Here is a 17,653-nt window from a genome sequence, read left to right as displayed (position 1 = left end):
AAACTAAGTTTAATTTTGGACCCTTTGGACCTTAATGTAGACCAATTTGAAAACGGAACCAAAAATTAAGAATCTAAATACACGGTTAGATTCGGCATATCAAAGAACCCCAATAATTCAATTTTTGATGAAATCAAACAAAGTTTAATTTTGGACCCTTTTGACCTCAATGTGGACAAAGTTGATAACGGGGCCCAAAAATCAAAAATCTAAATACATGGTTAGATTCAGCATATCAAAGAACCCCATATATTCAATTTTTGTTGAAATCAAACAAAGTTTAATTTTGGACCCCGATTTGGACCAACTTGAAAACTGGGCCCATAATCAAAAATCTAAATACATGTTTAGATTCAGCATATCAAAGAACCCTAAGAATTCAATTTTTGTTAAAATCAAACTAAGTTTAATTTTGGACCCTTTGGACCTTAATGTAGACCAATTTGAAAACGGAACCAAAAATTAAGAATCTAAATACACGGTTAGATTCGGCATATCAAAGAACCCCAATAATTCAATTTTTGATGAAATCAAACAAAGTTTAATTTTGGACCCTTTTGACCTCAATGTGGACAAAGTTGATAACGGGGCCCAAAAATCAAAAATCTAAATACATGGTTTGATTCAGCATATCAAAGAACCCCATATATTCAATTTTTGTTGAAATCAAACAAAGTTTAATTTTGGACCCCGATTTGGACCAACTTGAAAACTGGGCCCATAATCAAAAATCTAAATACATGTTTAGATTCAGCATATCAAAGAACCCTAAGAATTCAATTTTTGTTAAAATCAAACTAAGTTTAATTTTGGACCCTTTGGACCTTAATGTAGACCAATTTGAAAACGGAACCAAAATTTAAGAATCTAAATACACAGTTAGATTCGGCATATCAAAGAACCCCAATAATTCAATTTTTGATGAAATCAAACAAAGTTTAATTTTGGACCCTTTGGACCTCAATGTGGACCAATTTAAAAACCAGGCCCAAAATCCAAAAACTAAATACACGGTTAGATTCAGCATATTAAAGAACCCCATGAAATCAAGAATAAAACCCCATTGAAATTGGTCAAGAAATAAGCAATTTATAGGAAGTATCTTCTTTTGCACAATCCTGTGCTATTAAATATTTCTTGCTATTGCGCAATACTGTACAATTGACAATTTCTTGCTATTGCGCAATATTGTGCTATTGGATATTTCTTGCTATTGCGCAATACTGTGCAATTGAAGATTTCTTGCTATTGCGCAATACTGTGCAATTGAAGATTTCTTGCTATTGTGCAATACTGTGCAATTGAAAATTTCTTCCTATTGCACAATACTTATTATATAATAATTTACACATCCTGTTTGGTGTGTATCTCCTACCATATCATTATTATTTGATTTTAAATATAAATCAGAAATAACCAACTTAAAATGGAAAATTTTAAAAGAAACAAAAAAGGAAAAAAAGAAAAAAAAGGAAAAAAAAATAAATCCCCCCCCAAAATTTTTTGAACCCCCATTATGATTCATCACCCCCAAACTCAATCCCAGCCTTCCCTTTGTGGTATGGTACCTTGCAGTACAATTTCAGAGAGAGCCATACACTTGAACACAAGTTATTGTCTGGAAACTAGAAAAAAATGTGTTTTTTGGCCCCTTTTTGGCCCCAAATTCCTAAAGGTTTAGAGCAATTACCCCCAAACTCAAACCCAGCTTTCCCTTTGTGATATGGAACCTTGTAGTACAATTTCAGAAAGATCCATACACTTACACACAAGTTATTGTCATGAAACTAGAAAAATGCTTGTTTTTTGCCCCTTTTTTGGCCCCTAATTCCTAAAATTTGGAGGCAATTACCCCCAAAATCAATCCTAGCATTCCTTTAGTGATATGGAACCTTGTGGTACAATGTCAGAGAGATCCATACACTAACACACAAGTTATGTCTGGAAGTTACAAAAATGCTTATTTTTGGCCCCTTTTTGGCCCCTAATTCCTTTACTGTTATTACCATAACCCCCAACCTTCCTTTTGTGGTATTGAACCTTGTGGTAAAATTTCATAAAGATCCATTCACTTAAACTAAAGTTAGAGTGCGAAAACCAATGTGTCTTCGGACGACGCCAGACGACGCCGGACGACGACGACGACGACGCCGGACGACGACGACGCCAACGTCATACCAATATACGACCACAAAAAATTTTTTGCGGTCGTATAAAAATGTTTGCTCCCAATACAGTGTAAGGCAATCGCTTTTAAGATCGTGATTTGGAACGGATACGATCAAATTCCGGCACAATTTCAATTTTTTTTTTTTCAAATAAAAAAAAATAAATTTCTGCAACGCAAATAAAAATTTTTGGGCGGCAAGTTTTTCAGTGGGTCGGGCGGCAATGCCAAACAAATGAAATTTTATTTTAGGCCTAAAAGGTCCACCCATGAAATATGTGAAACAATTCAAATGAGAAAACTAACGGTCTAATTTATAACTAAACAACTTATGAAAAAGAAGCATGACAGACATGAACCAATGACAACCACTGAACTACAGGACAAGCACATAAATAATAAAAGAAGAATGTGTTGGAGGACACAAATGCCCTGCTCAAGCTTGCTTATAATACGTTAAAATACATTTTGAGACCAGTCTTAGGTATTTTTTTATAAAGGGGCATAACTCTGGAATGATAAGTGACTCACTGCCCAAATTTAAACTCTGTCTGCAAGTTTTGGTTCTTAGCATTGAGTATGAGTTTCATAAAATTTGCATGAGACTACCTTAAGTTAGAGTGCGGAACCGAAAAATTAGCAATTTTCCAAATTATAAAGGGCATACCTCTAGAACTGTAAGTTACTCACTGCACAAATTCAAACTCTGTCTGCGATTTTTGGTTCTTAGCATTGTGTATGAGTTGCATAAAATTTGGATGAAGTAAATTTAAGCTAGAGTGCGGAAAAAGAAAATGAGGTGGACAGAATGATGGAAAGACAGACGGTCACGGGTAACACTTAATGTTCCCTTCACCTAGCAGCTGGGGCATAACAATTTGGTTCCAGTCAATTAAGATCGGTTCCATCCATGTTGAGACTTTTCAGTAGTTGCTACTTACCTGTACAGATCAACAACATACTGAATTGTCTGAAAAGCTACTAAACCGTACTGAATTGACTGCAGTTGATAAATCTGAAAATTGACTGAGAGACTGTACATGACTTCCGGTAATAATCTATTGTTCAGACTGTTCAGATGATGTTAAAATCAACATGACTTTTTCAGACTAAAATTCGTTTACAAGTAACAGTTTTGAATAAAATGCTCCGCTGGGCACAGCTTGATACGACCGCAGAGGTCAAACCCTGAACAGTTGGGGCAAGTATGGACACAACATTCAAGCTTGATACAGCACTGAATTTGGATTGTGATTAAATATTTGATACAGCATAGGTTTCTGACACAGAATGAATGTGGTCTAAGAACTTAAAATTTTTTAATTTACCTATTCAAACCATATCATTATTATTTGCTTTTATATATAAATCAGAAATAACCAATTTAAAATGGAAAATTTTAAAGAAAAAAAAAGAAAAAAAAAATCCCTCCCCCAAATTTTTTGAACCCCCTTATGATTCATCACCCCAAAACTCAATCCCAGCCTCCCCTTTGTGGTATGGTACCTTGCAGTACAATTTCAGGGAGATCCATACACTTGAACACAAGTTATTGTCTGGAAACTAGAAAAATGCTTGTTTTTAGGCCCCTTTTTGGCCCCAAATTCCTAAACATTTAGGGCAATTACTCCCAAACTCAAACCAAGCTTTCCCTTTCTGATATGGAACCTTGTCGTACAATTTCATAAAGATCCATACACTTACACACAAGTTACTGTCCTGAAACTAGAAAAATGCTTGTTTTTTGCCCCTTTTTTGGCCCCTAATTCCTAAAATTTTGAGGCAATCACCCACAAAATCAATCCCAGCCTTCCCTTTGTGGTATGGTACCTTGCAGTACAATTTCAGAGAGATCCATACACTTGAACACAAGTTATTGTCTGGAAACTAGAAAAATGCTTAATTTTGGCCCCTTTTTTGCCCCTTATTTCTTAACGTTTTGGGCAATTACCCCAAAACTCAAATCCAGCTTTCCCTTTGTGATATGGAACCTTGTAGTACAATTTCAGAAAGATCCATACACTTACACACAAGTTATTGTCATGAAACTAGAAAAATGCTTGTTTTTTGCCCCTTTTTTGGCCCCTAATTCCTAAAATTTTGAGGCAATTACCCCCAAAATCAATCCCAGCATTCCCTTTGTGATATGGAACCTTGTGGTAAAATGTCAGAGAGATCCATACACTTAAACTAAAGTTAGAGGGCGAAAACCAATGTGTCTTCGGACGACAACGACGACGACTTCAACGTCATACCAATATAAGACCGCAAAATTTTTTTGCGGTCGTATTAAAAAACTGTACATATGTCCCTACCCATATAAGTCCTGGTTTATGATCTTACCAAGCCTATGTTCACTGATATCTTCACAGACTGATGGAAGTGTGGTCACTGTTGGAGTAAAATATGAACTGTGACCTTCCTCTGTGGCCGGCTGTAACTGAAAGCTTTCATTTAAATCATCTGGATATACTTTGGTTTGATTCTCTGTATATTTCTTCTTCACCCTCTCATATTTATAACATGGAAGTGCATTTAAATCTGAAATGATAAATATTTGCTGTTATCACGGTATCATTTGTATTAAACAATTTAAGCAATTTCTCTATTTCTACAGTCATTCAAAAGTTCCTCAGATACTGCAAAAAAATGTATGCAAAAATACTAGTGTTAGAGGGAAAACAAACAATTAGTCCAAAGAAGATAGACAACACAATGGACACAAGAAAAATGACTAAAATACAAATGTACATACAACAGTCCAAAAACACTAAACAGAAAAGTGAAGAGATCTATGAACCCTATCCAAAACCATTGGTGAACACCGGTGTTGTAAAAAGATAAGTAGTTCCTTCTCCACTGGTTGCACCCGTTCATATCTCACAACAAGCCAAAATCCAGTGAGTGGAAGTGATGTCTAAAATAAGAACAGTTTTTATTTATTAACACTATTACGTATTCACCAGGTAAATATTACTAAGACAACTATTTAGTCAATAAAATGTAAACTTAAAATAATATACTATCATCTAAATATTGCAATGAAATATGATTGGATTTAATCTTTTCAGATCAATTCTTTCTTCTTATAACCATAACACTAGCTATATATAGGTGTCTGATCTAGTCACTGACAACTAATTGATTTTCATTTATTAATATCATACTAAATCATAATAGTATATAAACACCACAATTTGACAAGGCAAAATTTCACACTTGTAAAAACCACCAAAATATTCAGATTTGCAGTTTGTGATATTCCATAACTGCCATTTAAATCATGATGGCATCACTGAAACTTTTGAAGAGATGACTTCATCTTTTTATTGAAGAACCCTTGAGTTAATAGCTTGTAAGCAGCAGCCCTTTATTTAACATTCCTTTAACATTTATTTGAAAATGAGTTGTAAAAAAAGGCTGCTGTCAAACCAGGAGGGTGATTGGCACAAGTTCAAGTTGTTATTGGCAGCCTTTTATACAGTACTGAGATGAAAGGGTTTTACATCTACAGTAAAAACAAGCTCATTGATATAAAACTTAGAAGCGAAACCAGTACTGTATAGTCAGCTATAAAAGGCCCCAATGTGAAAAATGTAAAACAATTCAAAGGAGAAAACTAACTGCCTGATTTATGTACAAAACAATAAACGAAAAAACAAATATGGTATACAGCAAGAAACGACAACCACTGAATGACAGGCTCCTGACTTGGGACAGGCACATACATGATGTGGCAGGGTTAAACATGTTTGCTGGCAGCAAACCATCCCCTTAACCTTGGACAGTAGTGTAACAGCACAACATCAAAACAAACTATAAAAATCAGTTGAAAAAGGCTTAACTCATCAGATCGATACAAAGCACAAAAACACTAACAAAAACACTTAAGACACAAAGTACAGATCTGAGAGTACTCTAAGTTACTGAAAGCTAGTTGAAAGCCAATAACAACTAATAACAAGAGTGCATATGCTGAAATGTCTCGCCTCCTATACTGACCATTGATTTTATGTTGAAAGTCATAATATAAAGTTTTACTACAAGTATCACATTAATATTTATGATCCAAGAAAATGAGGTCAAGGTCAGATTAACCAAGCTGGAAATACATGTACACCTTTCATACAATCATTCCATACACTGAATATAGATGACCTATTGCTTATAGTATAAAAAAAAACAGACCAAACCATGGAAATTTTATATTGACCAATGAACCATGAAAATGAGTTCAAGTTCAGATGAACCCATCCAGACAGACATGTACACCTTAAAATCATTCCATGCATCAAATATAGTTGACCTATTGTTTATAGTATCTAAGAAACAAAGTTAACCAGGAAAACTGAACATTGAAAAATGAACCATGAAAATGAGGTAAAGGTCAAATGATACCTGCCAGACAGACATATACACCTTACAATCATTCCATACACCAAATATAGATGACCTATTGTCTAACGTTTAAGAAAAACAGACCAAAACACAAAAACTTAACACTGAGCATTGAACCATGAAAATGAAGTCAAGGTCAAATAAAACCTGGCAGACTGACATGTACATCGTAAAATATTTCCATACACCAAATATAGTTGACCGATTGCAAACAGTATTAGAAAAACAAACCAAAACACAAAAAACTTAACATTGAGCAATGAACCGTGAAAATGACGTCAAGATCAAATAAAACCTGCCAGACTGACATGTACATCGTAAAATATTTCCATACACCAAATATAGTTGACCTATTGCATACAGTATAAGAAAAACAGACCAAAACACAAAAATTTAACATTGAACAATGAACCGTGAAAATGAGGTCAAGGTCAAGTTAAACCTGCCAGACTGACATGTACATCATAAAATATTTCCATACACCAAATATAGTTGACCTATTGCATACAGTATAAGAAAAACAGACCCAAACACAAAAACTTAACATTGAGCAATGAACCATGAAAATGAGGTCAAGGTCAGATGACACCTGTCAGTTGGACATGTACACCTTACAATCATTACATACACCAAATATAGTAGACCTATTGCTTATAGTATCCGAGATATGGACTTGACCACGAAAACTTAACCTTGTTCACTGATCCATTAAATTAGGTCGAGGTCAAGACCTTGCAAAGTAGGCACATACCAAATATAGTTATCCTATTACTCATAATAAGAGAGAAATTAACATAACAAAAAATATGATCTTTTTTTCAAGTAGTCACTGAACCATGAAAATGAGGTCAAGGACAATGGACATATGACAGACGGAAACTACATATCATAAGGCATCTATATACAAAGTATGAAACATCAGGTCTTCTACCTTCTGAAATATAAAGCTTTTAAGAAGTTGGCTAACGCCGCCGCCTCCACTGCCAGATCACTATCCCTATGTCGAGCTTTCGGTGACAAAAGTCGCAGGATCGACAAAAAAATCATTTACAAATGTATCTTAAACGCTAAAATAGATTTCTAATAGATTTAAAACTTCATTCTGGTAGTATGTTTACTCTGCTTTTCTATTGCTAAAATAAATACTGAGATTTCTGGCAATGACATTTTATCCTTAGATATTATTAATTTTTCTTTCCATATCATATTCAATGGAAGAAGAGCATCCTTGGAGCTTGTAGCTAACCTTGCATTCTTGCCAAAAATAAATTGATACCATGCAACAAGATTCTGTGCTAGATAGAATGGTTCATAAGTACATGTAATTGCATGGAAACAATAAAAAGTGCCATTTTCAATCTATCAAAAACCGTAACTCCTGCCCTGTAAAAGTGGAAATCGTCAATATTGAACTTGACCTTCATTTTGTCATCAGTCACAACATATTAAAATTTGAAAAGCATTGGTTGAACAGTTTGTATTTTATTGCACTGAAATAACATAAAGTGCTACTTTCTAATTCATCATCCCTTCATTGAAGAAAAGCCAAAATTACCTTTAGCTAAATTTGCTTGTATTTTCTGTCTTAGCACTTTCTCTGACATTCCTTCTGGTTTGTATACACAAAACACTCCATTCAACAATCTTGCTGCCTGTGGGGCCCATTTAAACCTCATTGTATATTATTTTTCTACAAACAAAAAATTGTACATTTAAATATAATGTCATTATTGTTCTTTTTAATACCTGTTGTAGCTTACACAATTTTTGATGATGTTCTGTTTCATTTCATTGCATAGAATGAATACCGGTAAATGATAAATCATCTTTTACAGATCACATGGAAATTATTCTTTCTGTGAACTAAATGTATCAACTAAAATATTTACAATCAAAGTATCTACCACAGCATTGTGTGTGTTATGACATGCCTCCATTCTATAGGTATACAGGTAATTCAGGACTGGTCTGGAAGAAAATATATATGAAAGAAGTATATAATCATACAAAAAAGTTTCTACACATTGCTGTTACTTTCAAATATGTAAAATATTTCGGTCATTTTAGTATGAAATAAAAACTTAAGGACCTAGGATCACTTTTGAACCCTTGTTGAATTTTTATTCTGAATGATACAAAAGTTGTGTAAAATTGAACTAGAAGGACTTAATTTGCCTGTTTTGACAATCAGAAGTACATGTTTCGTACTTATGTACTTTTGGGAACCAGTGCCCTCCTAAATGCAATTAAGGCACAATATACACTCAGAAGTTTGGTTTTGCATTTTGGCCTCGATGAATTTTTCAAAAATGAAAGTTAATGTGCAATAAAAATTTATTTTTAGATAGCTGAAGAATACTATATCCTTCAAAATTGGTTAATATAAACACAGATTGCTTTTTGCTTGTTTTAAAGGCCATATTTTGGTTGACAGTCCCTATTTTCCTATCCTACAGGTCCTTAAATTATTGTAGTGTTTTCCAACAAATATTTTACACTCGAACTTTTCAGTTCAATTTTTTGGGAAAAATGAGGTGAATTGCATATGATTTTTATTTGACCTCATGATAGATAAATGTAAATTGTTTCAGAAAAGGTATCACTCAAATGGATTAAAATTCTACTTTGGACCTAATTTTGGTGACTTTTGTGACATTTTCACTCCCCTTTTTGCAATATTTTGTATCAAATAAATGCAGATTGTTGCCATGGTAACACCAAAAAGGGATATTTCACCATTTTAACTATTGGAAATCAAATCTATGGAAGATGCTGTTTCCATACATAAAAATGCACATACATGACACTTACAGTAAGCCTTATGTGTTAGAAAGCAAGGTAAAGACGGTGGTAAGAAATTATTAGTGTCAATTTAAAGTTTTTTTCGTAACTGTGTCTTGCTACCTAAGGTATGTTGAATTTTTCAGCACATATACATGTTCCAGGTTAAGGTATTGTTCTGACATGAAATGACTGTCACTTTATTTAAACTTAAGACAAAATGGCTATGAATGCTAGATATTGCTGAATTTATTGATCAGATATATTCCAACATGTGCATCACTATATACCCTGCTCTAGGTGGGTTATAAAAATCTGCATAGTGCAGCTACCAACAGGCTGACCACTAACTTGAACAAGGCAATACATGTGAGAGATGGTGCATAATGTGTAAAGCAGGGTCAAAATATGCTCTCTGTTACAGGAAGAAAGCCAAGGTAGCTACAGTTATTGGTTGAATATTGCTGCTTAAGAACATGAAAAGAACAGATACATACATTTTGTACATGACTCCTAACAGTAATCTTAAAGTCTCATCATAAGAATACTTACAGAATAATGTATACACATGAATTTTCTTTATTTAAGCAATGACTATTCTATTACATGTCTAATCTCTATCATGTCTCAATATAATTCCAAGGAGACAGATTTATAATATAAGCACTTGTTGCTTGAAAAATATTTCGATCCCTAACATCACTGAAGAGACAGTAATTGTCGAAATCCGGATATGGTGTACAAATTTTTGCACCTTATATTTGCGATATACCATCTTTTCCGCAAGTTTATTGTTTTCTGTTTGGTATTAAATTTTTAATTAAGATCCATGTTACATCTGGTGATCAATTTATTTGGCAATCACCAATGGCAGTCAGCAGGGTTTAAGAACATCAGTCGTTCGACCTGTTAGTCAAATGCGTTTTGTTAAAATATACTTTTCACTTTTTGGTCTTTTGGAAAATGTTGTTTGTGCTGTATTAAGACCCCTCTACCAAGAAATTTGTTTTACATGCACACGTATAAAAATTGCGCTTTTTTATCCAACGCAATCATAGGTTTGAACGTTGTATTCAATTTAGACTTGTATAAGTATATTGTTGTGCTGATTTATATATATATATATAATATATATATCCGCAAATTTGCATATTTAACATTGTTGTGCTGATATTTAGAGTAATTATGAATATAATATGTGTTTTCAGCTGTGTATCACCATGAATCATGATCACCTCCACGGCACTGGATCTGTCCTAGAGTAAGAGTTGTCACGTGTTTAGACGTACTTATATATATTTGCATGCTACCTGTTACCTGTTAGGCATTTTCACCCTTTCTCATTACTCTAAGGGTCACTCCCTCAAGTTATGAAAGGAAATTAATATCTAAAGTATATATATTTACATGTGAAAAGCAACCGGAAATTTGCGAAGAGTTCTAACCTACAACAACACCGTCGTGGAAAGCAGTTCCGAAAAATACTTATTACTTTCACTAATTTTAAAAGGTTCATCATAACAAATGGACAAAAATGGCTGTGTTTAGACCTCAAAAACTACTCTGAGTACAGACTAACCTGTGCAGTTAGAAAAGTTTTAAGGCCTGGTATCCACTAGATATATAAAAGTTAAATGCATTTTGTTTTTCAGAAAGATAAAATCACCTTCTGCAGTACCCGTAACATCTGGTGTACCACAAGGAACAGTATTGGGCCCAATACTGTTCCTCATCTATATAAATGACCTACCTGAATATTTACAACACAGCAAGCTAAGACTCTTTGCAGATGACAGCATAATTTACAAGGAAATAAAAACACAGGATGATTGTCATAAACTGCAACTACACATGTAGATCTAGACTCAGCAGCACGATAGGAGTCAGATTGGCTCATGGCATTTCACCCTGATAAATGTACCAACCTAACCATCTCACAAAAGAAAAAAATAACTACCGGCATAATTACATCCTCCACAAGCACATTCTCGAATCAGTATAAACATCTGCAAAATACCTCGGCATCACCTTACAATCCAATCTTAAGTGGAACAAGCACATAGACAGTATAGTATCAGAGACATATAATACAATATGTCTCTGATAGTATCAAATGGGAACAGATCACTTGGTTTTTTAAAAAGAAATTTAAAAGTTACAAACACAGAAATAAAATCAAGGGCATACCAGGCACTAGTAAGACCCAAACTAGAATATAGTTGTAGTGTCTGGGACCCCCATATGAAAGAACAACAGATAAAATTAGAAAATGTGCAGAGACGAGCTGCTCGTTATGTACACAACAACTACAATTACACGAGCAGTGTCACAAACATGCTAATTCAGTTGAAATGGCCACCACTAGCTGAGAGACGCCTAAAAACCAGACTTATTTTATTTTATAAAGTAATACACCGTCTTGTAGCCATTCCATCGCATATTCTTGAGCAAACAGACAGCAGAACAAGACAAAACCATACTCAAACATACAGACACATCCAAACTTCCAAGGACACATACAAATGGTCGTACTTCCCGCGAACAATTATTCAATGGAACTTGCTACCACAAACTCAGAGACATATAAATATTTAGTATACATGTCTCTGACAAACTGTTATTGAAACCGCCACTGTTGACAGCTTTAGAGATCAGCTAACACCAGCTGTTCTCTCTAGCTTCAAATAAACAAATCCAAACCAAAACATGTACATAAATTGCATATTTTTTAATCACAATCTGTATATACAAACACTTAAATTGTTAGTAAATATTTTTATTAATTTATATAAATTTTGTCAATCACGCATGCGCAACAACATGTATTCTTCAGTATTGAAGCCTTGTTGACCTAAAAGAAGAAGAAGAAGAAAAAAAATGCCCATCAAAATCCAAAAAAGATTTTATCTTTCTGAAAAACAAAATGCATTTAACTTTTATATATCTAGTAGATGCCAGACCTTAAACTGACTTTAGTCTGTATTTTTTTACACGATTTGGCCGTCACAATGCTATTAGATACCATAGATATAATAGCCATTGGCTATTATATCTATGTAGATACGAACTAGTATAATAATAACATAAAGTAGATTTTTCTTATTTTTATCGGAAATTCGAATATGTGCACACCAGTGGTTCTCAGTCTGATTATATGGTCTAGAAGTTCCACCGGTCTAGTCGGTATCGGGTCCGTTCGCCCTGATTACATGTTCGCCCTAGTTCCGTTCGCCACGAGTTCGTTCGCCCATAGAGTCCGTTCGCCCTACTTTTATTAAAAATATTAATATTAAGTGTATTAAAGTTTAATGAACTTATTCAGATATTTATATGATATAAATTCATGAAAACACATGGAAATATTTAAAACTGATGGCGCGTTTAGGAGCATTAATTGTTCATAATAATCGGCCCCCTAATTCTCATTGATTGTTGTAATAATTGTCTTTGATGGATTAATTATAAAAACAACATTTTGTTTGGATAAACTAGTCAGCTTGGAATGAGTATTCTTTTTATTATCTTTGAGCCTTACGGCTCATCAGTATAATCAAATACATGTACAGTGTATACATATGGCATATTACAAACAATATTAACTATATGCATAATTAACAATAGGTGACGTCAGAAGTTTCATCAATACAAAATATCTTTTATTACAATAAACTGTTTCTTAATTTAAAAGAGAAATGTATATATTTTCCTAAGTTACAAAGCTGTTTTGTGTTTTCACCGGACAATAGTTCTATTAACTTAAAAGTTGATGGCCTAGACCAGTAACATATTTTTATATATTTTTTTCGCAAATCAGTATATCTACTACATTGAAGGATGAAATTCATCCTCTATTACTCCTAAATCACAAAAAATACAATTTCTTTCATTTCTATAAGTACCCACATAACGTCCAGTTTCAATACAAAGGTTATGTGAAGACAAACGAATCCTTGTTATACATTTACGAATGATGTACGAATTGTAAAACACGAAAAGGATTTATAAATTCATTGATTATTATACTGCATAAATTGACTGACTAGAATGATTAAAATCGTTAACAAATATCAATAAAGATAAATACATTGTATTCCAGTATTCTACTATGCAAATCAAAGGAAAATAATGATTTGGTTGCAGCAATACAAATATTCGGCAATTTTTTTCAACAAACTTTAACATACTCTGTTCAAATAATAAACATTATGCAACTATGCCCTTTCTTTCGTTTGCACACATTCTACATCACATCATACACAGTTTAATTTTAAGCAGAGACATAAATACAATGTATCATATCTGTCTCTGTTTTAAAGGAGTAGATTTTTTTCAATATATGCCTTTATACCGTGAGTGCCAATAGAACTATTAGTCCCAGTAATAACGCAGCATATCATATTCAGCGGAACAACCTTTGGTCCCTTTTTGAATAAAAATACAAAAATGTTATTTCAATGCATTCTATGAACATTTGACTACAATTCTAACATTTTAGTCCCAGTAGCATCGACTGTTTTTTCAGTCAGAAACAGTGGTGATATAGTTTAGGACGATAGCTAGGGTCAAAATCAAAACTCACAAATGTTTATCCAAATGTGATCACTCTCGACCAAAAGAAAAGATCGAGAAAGGTTGGATTGACGGGGGTTGATATTTCATTAAACAGATTTATTATCGATGTAGACGCCCATACAATTCATGGACTTTAGCTTTATTTTTCATCATGTGTCTCTGTAAGATAAATATATACATGGACATAGATATTGAATTGAAAGGAAGTAAAATTTAGATTGAAGCAATATTTGCTTTTAAAAAGATGATGCTAAGACGCAATCGAAATTTTTACTTCTCAATTTCAATGTAAATAGATATAAGAAGATGTGGTATGAGTGCCCATGAGAACAACTCTCCATCCAAGTCACAATTTGTAAAAGTAAACCACGCGGGATATATAATGTGGGTATTGAATGGAATTGTTGTAGTTTGGAGCAGCAGCCAAGAATGTGATTGGCACTGTATCTTCGAATCAACTAAATGAAATGACTTATCTCAGAATAATTTACTTTTGTACCGTTGAACTCTTAAAATGGGTTAATTTATGAACTATGTATATATATATACTGTTTATACATTGACACATTTCAACGTTAAGATTTGAAACATTAATTTCCTAAGAACAATTCTAACTGAAATTGGAAATTTTGACATTAAGCAGTGCCCCTGAATTTGAAAGCTGAATTTTGTCAGTGTCGCTTAAAGCTCGCTGCATGCTTGTTGTGGGTTCTCCATTGCATTTAAGATCGTGCAAATCTTAAAATGGGTTAATTTATGAAATAAGCCATGGATATCTGTTGCATTGCGTGATTTTATTCCGCCTTCGTACCATTGCCCAATATCCGTTTTTTTTTTATACAAGATATGATCCTTACGGAGCATCTGATGAAGAAAATTGGCACCTTCAACGTATTACTGCCACTATAGGTCCTCCGGTATATCAACAACCCAGAAGCTGGTGGCGGATATTGTTTCTTTTAGATTATTTCAACGGATGAGATACATAGATTCTTACATTTGGACCAGTGGATTATTGGATTTATCCAATCGAGATATTCAAATTACCGAATTTTATAAATTCCGAGCCTTCGGACGCATGAAATTTATAACGTGTTGTTTTCATTTTTTATTGAAATATGCTGATATAAATCTAAGTAATTCATTTAAGATTCAGTTATGCGTCTTTCTAATGCATAGCTCTTGTTTCTTGTCCGTGTTTGGCTCTAATGTTTGGTCATTTTCGGTTATGTCAACTCTTCATAGTGAATTTGTATCTGTGTTTTTTGTTTTGAAATATATTAGAGTCGACCATCAATGAATAAATATTTAATGTCGAAATCATGTTGCATCTAGTGTAGTAACTTGAAAATTGGTACAGGCAATATATTTTCGGTTAAATAGGGAGCAGTTTTCATTCTCGTTCATCCGAAAAGAAATGTAAAATAACCGTGACATCTAAATCACTTACTCGATGTCTTTCCTAGTAGCACGAAGACGATCAGAGAATTATTCACATGAGAAGTAAATATGCCATAATATTTTCTTAATCTATTCAATAAAAACGATTATTCCAAACAGTGCATTTGAAATAGGCACCGTGATGCAAAACATCCCCAAGCAACTTTAAACAGCCCCGTGAACTATGACCTTGAAAACAAAAGACTTCGAGTCCTCCCTATACTGAATGTGCGTACAAAATTTGGTGAATATCGGTTGAGAAACAAAAGCCCTATTGTATTGAGTATTACGGCCCCCACGCACGGAAGGCCAGTTAGAATATTTTCAGTGTTTGAGCGAAAGATCTCTTTTGTCCATTATCACATCCTGTATACAGATAATACATCCGCGTATACCAGTTTCCGCGGTTAGCAATATCCGTTTTTAATTATAGTAGCAAGTATTGTACTATCTATAAATCCATTCAATGGATTCAATCCGTTTTGTGGACGTCATTACAGTATCACTACAGAGTGCAGCTATAACCTATGGGCTGTTGAGCCACATGGTAAGCCTTCGGTGAACAAATATGGCAAATCATAGTAAGAGTATTTCTTTATAGGTTCAAATTTAACAGAGCTCCAGATAAGCTGCGTATTTGCGTGATTACGCGATAAAAACAATTGAAAACCCAATTCATTTGACAATTGCAGCGTTCAATAACCCAATTCATTAAAAGTAAAACCCTACTATATGTCAAAACTATGCGTTCTAAATCCTACTTGTCGCTATCGTGTGCGTTATTTACCCTTATCAATGAATTGTTGTCGCGTAAATCTATTTGTGTAATATTATGAAATCAGAGTTAGGAAATCTACATTTGTTCTAAGGGAGCTGCATTTGATTTTTAGGGGGGGGGGCTAGGATGAAAAGTTTTGTCCTGCCTTTTTTTTTAGGTTGTGATCTCTGTTCTGCCTTTTTTTTAATTTTTCACTCTATTCGGTCCTGACGAAGTCGAAGGGGACTTTAGGTATGCACTCCGTCTGTCCGTCTGTCTGTCCTTCTGCCAGTCCGGCAAATCAGCTTTCCACACTTTTTTTCTTCATGCTTGAAGATATTGATTTGATATTTGGTATATTGTTTTATCATGACAAGTTACAGATCAAGTTCGAATTTTGTTCCGGTCTGATAATGTACCATAACTCTGGACCATATCTAATGTTAGAGTACTATGTCAAACCATATTTCTGTACAAAGGGAGATAACTCATTTTTTAAAAGACATTCATTGTCATTATTGTTATTTGAAGAATTTTTTAGCAGGTTTGTTTGTTATTTAGTATAAACTAATTTTCTGAATGCTCTATATATATTAAGAAAAATTTATGAAGAGAAATCCTTTAATTAGATAATAATCTATTTTTATTAATGTATATATTTCAATACATTACATTGTGTAGATAAATGTTGTTGACATTTTATAGATAAGTTACAACTCTATATTAGTTTGTGACAAATGAAAGAAAAAATATTTGGAACTATTAATTATATTTGATTATAATTTGAAAATAGATATACACTGTATTACATCATATCTAATTTTAGAGAACTATTAAACATATCTAATGTTTTTCACTCATATAATCAGTTTTCCACACTTTTTTTAGTCATGCTTGAAGATATTGACATGATATTTACTTTTTGTTTACACCATGAAAAGTTATAGAACAAGTTAGCATTTTGTTCCAGTAAAACGAATTTTTACCCGGTAGGGCACTATGTATTGCCATGCAATACTCTCAAAATGCTTGTTTTTTAGTTTATCCTGACTTTTTTTTACATAAATTGTCATCCTGCCTTTTTTTTTGCAAAGTGTCTCATCCTGCCATTTTATTTACTCAAAACTGTCCTGCCTATTTTTTTTCAAATTTCACCCTAGCCCACCCCCCCCCCCCCCCCCTAAAAATCAAATGGTAGCTCCCTAAAATAGAGCGTTACATCAAATATCTGATCTGAGTCACTGTTGGAAGGAATTATCCGTTACTCAAAGCGGTATCCCCGGTAAACATAAGGGATCAGTTTATAAAATTTTCTTTGGCAGACCATGAGTCGGAAAGGCAGAAAAAAGCACCGCTAGTAACAAAGTCGTATATTCTGTTGAACTATTGACAACAGACCCCTGTGCGGAACCATTGCTAAATAAAATCGATTAAACGGGAGTCTCATATATATATTGCTGTGAAAGTAAGTCTATGGCAAGTCGCTCACAGAGACAACAAAATTACAACATGTACAAGTGTTTGGGACATTCACAACA

At 33.7% G+C, this 17,653-nt stretch overlaps 1 protein-coding gene across 4 annotated transcripts in view; it reads right to left on the bottom strand.

Moving 5' to 3' along the window:
* LOC127728594 (pseudouridylate synthase TRUB2, mitochondrial-like) overlaps positions 1–17,653 on the bottom strand; it is a 59,112-nt gene that overhangs the window by 15,993 nt on the left and 25,466 nt on the right. Inside the window, exons 1-3 of one of the 4 annotated variants that reach the window (XM_052236132.1) lie at positions 10,754–10,787; positions 8,121–8,255; positions 4,511–4,708 (exon numbers count right to left, since the gene is read on the bottom strand). In XM_052236132.1, the coding sequence (XP_052092092.1) occupies positions 4,511–4,708; positions 8,121–8,241 (319 nt within the window). In that variant the 5' untranslated portion in view covers positions 8,242–8,255; positions 10,754–10,787. Of the gene's footprint in view, positions 1–4,510; positions 4,709–8,120; positions 8,256–10,656; positions 10,788–17,653 lie in introns of those variants that run through there. The other 3 variants (XM_052236133.1, XM_052236131.1, XM_052236134.1) reach the window with 3 other exon arrangements.

This window comes from Mytilus californianus, unplaced genomic scaffold (genome assembly GCF_021869535.1).
Source record: "Mytilus californianus isolate M0D057914Y unplaced genomic scaffold, xbMytCali1.0.p SCAF_2, whole genome shotgun sequence".
Classification (NCBI taxonomy): Eukaryota; Metazoa; Mollusca; class Bivalvia; order Mytilida; family Mytilidae; genus Mytilus; species Mytilus californianus.
The sequence above is the reverse complement of the archived record's forward strand: the minus strand, read 5'-3'. Positions and strand labels throughout refer to the sequence as shown.